This window comes from Odontomachus brunneus, unplaced genomic scaffold, assembly GCF_010583005.1.
Source record: "Odontomachus brunneus isolate Ranch 3 - 2012 unplaced genomic scaffold, Obru_v1 Obru_scaffold_047, whole genome shotgun sequence".
Taxonomy (NCBI): Eukaryota; Metazoa; Arthropoda; class Insecta; order Hymenoptera; family Formicidae; genus Odontomachus; species Odontomachus brunneus.
In genome coordinates, this window is record NW_022639497.1 from 758,425 (window position 1) to 759,708 (window position 1,284).

The window sequence follows — 1,284 nt, forward strand, 5'->3', positions numbered from 1 at the left end:
ATACGAGGTGTTTGGTTATTCCAGAGTATAGGAAAAGAGATCGTTCGACCTTGAGAGTCAAATCAATTCATCCACGTACAGCGCGTTATGCAGAAATTTCACTCGTTCAACTATGCAGTCGCCTCATCCGGATGTGAAAACGAGTTTATCCGAACGATTATTGCCCATTGAGAAAGGAATATTATTCGAAAGCGGCTCGAACCTGTAATCGATTCGGTCTCTGTCGCGATGTAGTCTACTTTCTTTTTCAGACAAGTTCAAGGTCGTTTTCGATGAGAATCGATAAAAATTCTACTTACCATATTTTATAAAAGATATTTTTACATGTCATATATATTTAAAACACAATCTGCATAATATTGATTTGATCGGTTTCTATATGGTATTGTAATTTTGGTGAGACATACACACAAGGTAACGAAATAGATGGATAATGCAACTTCATTCTTCTTCTATTCATCTATTCATATTGTGCTTTGAGTTATTGAGCTACAGAGATTATAAACATTTACTTATAAAATAATGCTATTATTACAGAAAATTGATGTCCTACATGTAATGCTTCTTATTTTATCAAAAGAAATTCATTTTGGTGGATGATGATAGCATGAAATTTCGCTATCACTACAATTCATGGTATCACAAATGTTTTTAATAATAGTATTTACATTCACTGTGTCATATCATATAAACCAGTACAACAATTAATAATATAGAAAACATTGATACGAACAAAACAGACTCTCCTGGTAAATGCACAAAAGAGATACTATTTTGTACTTATACATAAATAACGGGTATAATACAAATTGGAGAGAAATGTTAAAATATTCACTTTTTGAAATTCAGATATCTATTCTCATCGAAGCTGTCCTCAATTTCTTCAGTTATTACTACTTTTGTTTTCTGTATACGCATTGCAAGTCTGGCCTTTTGTTGCTCCTCCGTTAAATCAGCCAGATTCAATGGCAATATTATTATCTTTCGTGGTTCAAAATAGTCGATTTCTATACTGCTACCATTTGGGAAAACAAGTGTTGTGGGATATGTTCGTTCATATGTCTTTCTATGCTTCTTCGTGATCGCTGCTGTCCAGCAATTTAGATTTCTCCTGAGACCCATCGCAGAGCTGCCAATTCGTGCAAAAGGGGCGATACTCATTCTAGAATAAACATTTATATAGTTTCCCATTAATTCTACTATATAGAAGTATGTATATATATATATATATATATATATAGAAGTATATATATATATATATATATAGAAGTATATATATATATA

At 31.9% G+C, this 1,284-nt stretch overlaps 1 protein-coding gene across 1 annotated transcript in view; it reads right to left on the reverse strand.

Annotated features, from left to right (window-relative positions):
* Positions 1-440: 440 nt before the first annotated feature.
* LOC116844900 (39S ribosomal protein L55, mitochondrial) overlaps positions 441-1,284 on the reverse strand; it is a 2,238-nt gene continuing 1,394 nt past the window's right edge. Inside the window, exon 2 of the mRNA XM_032817030.1 lies at positions 441-1,162. Coding sequence (XP_032672921.1) covers positions 832-1,161 — 330 coding nt within the window. The 5' untranslated portion in view covers position 1,162 and the 3' untranslated portion in view covers positions 441-831. The remainder of the gene's footprint in view (positions 1,163-1,284) is intronic.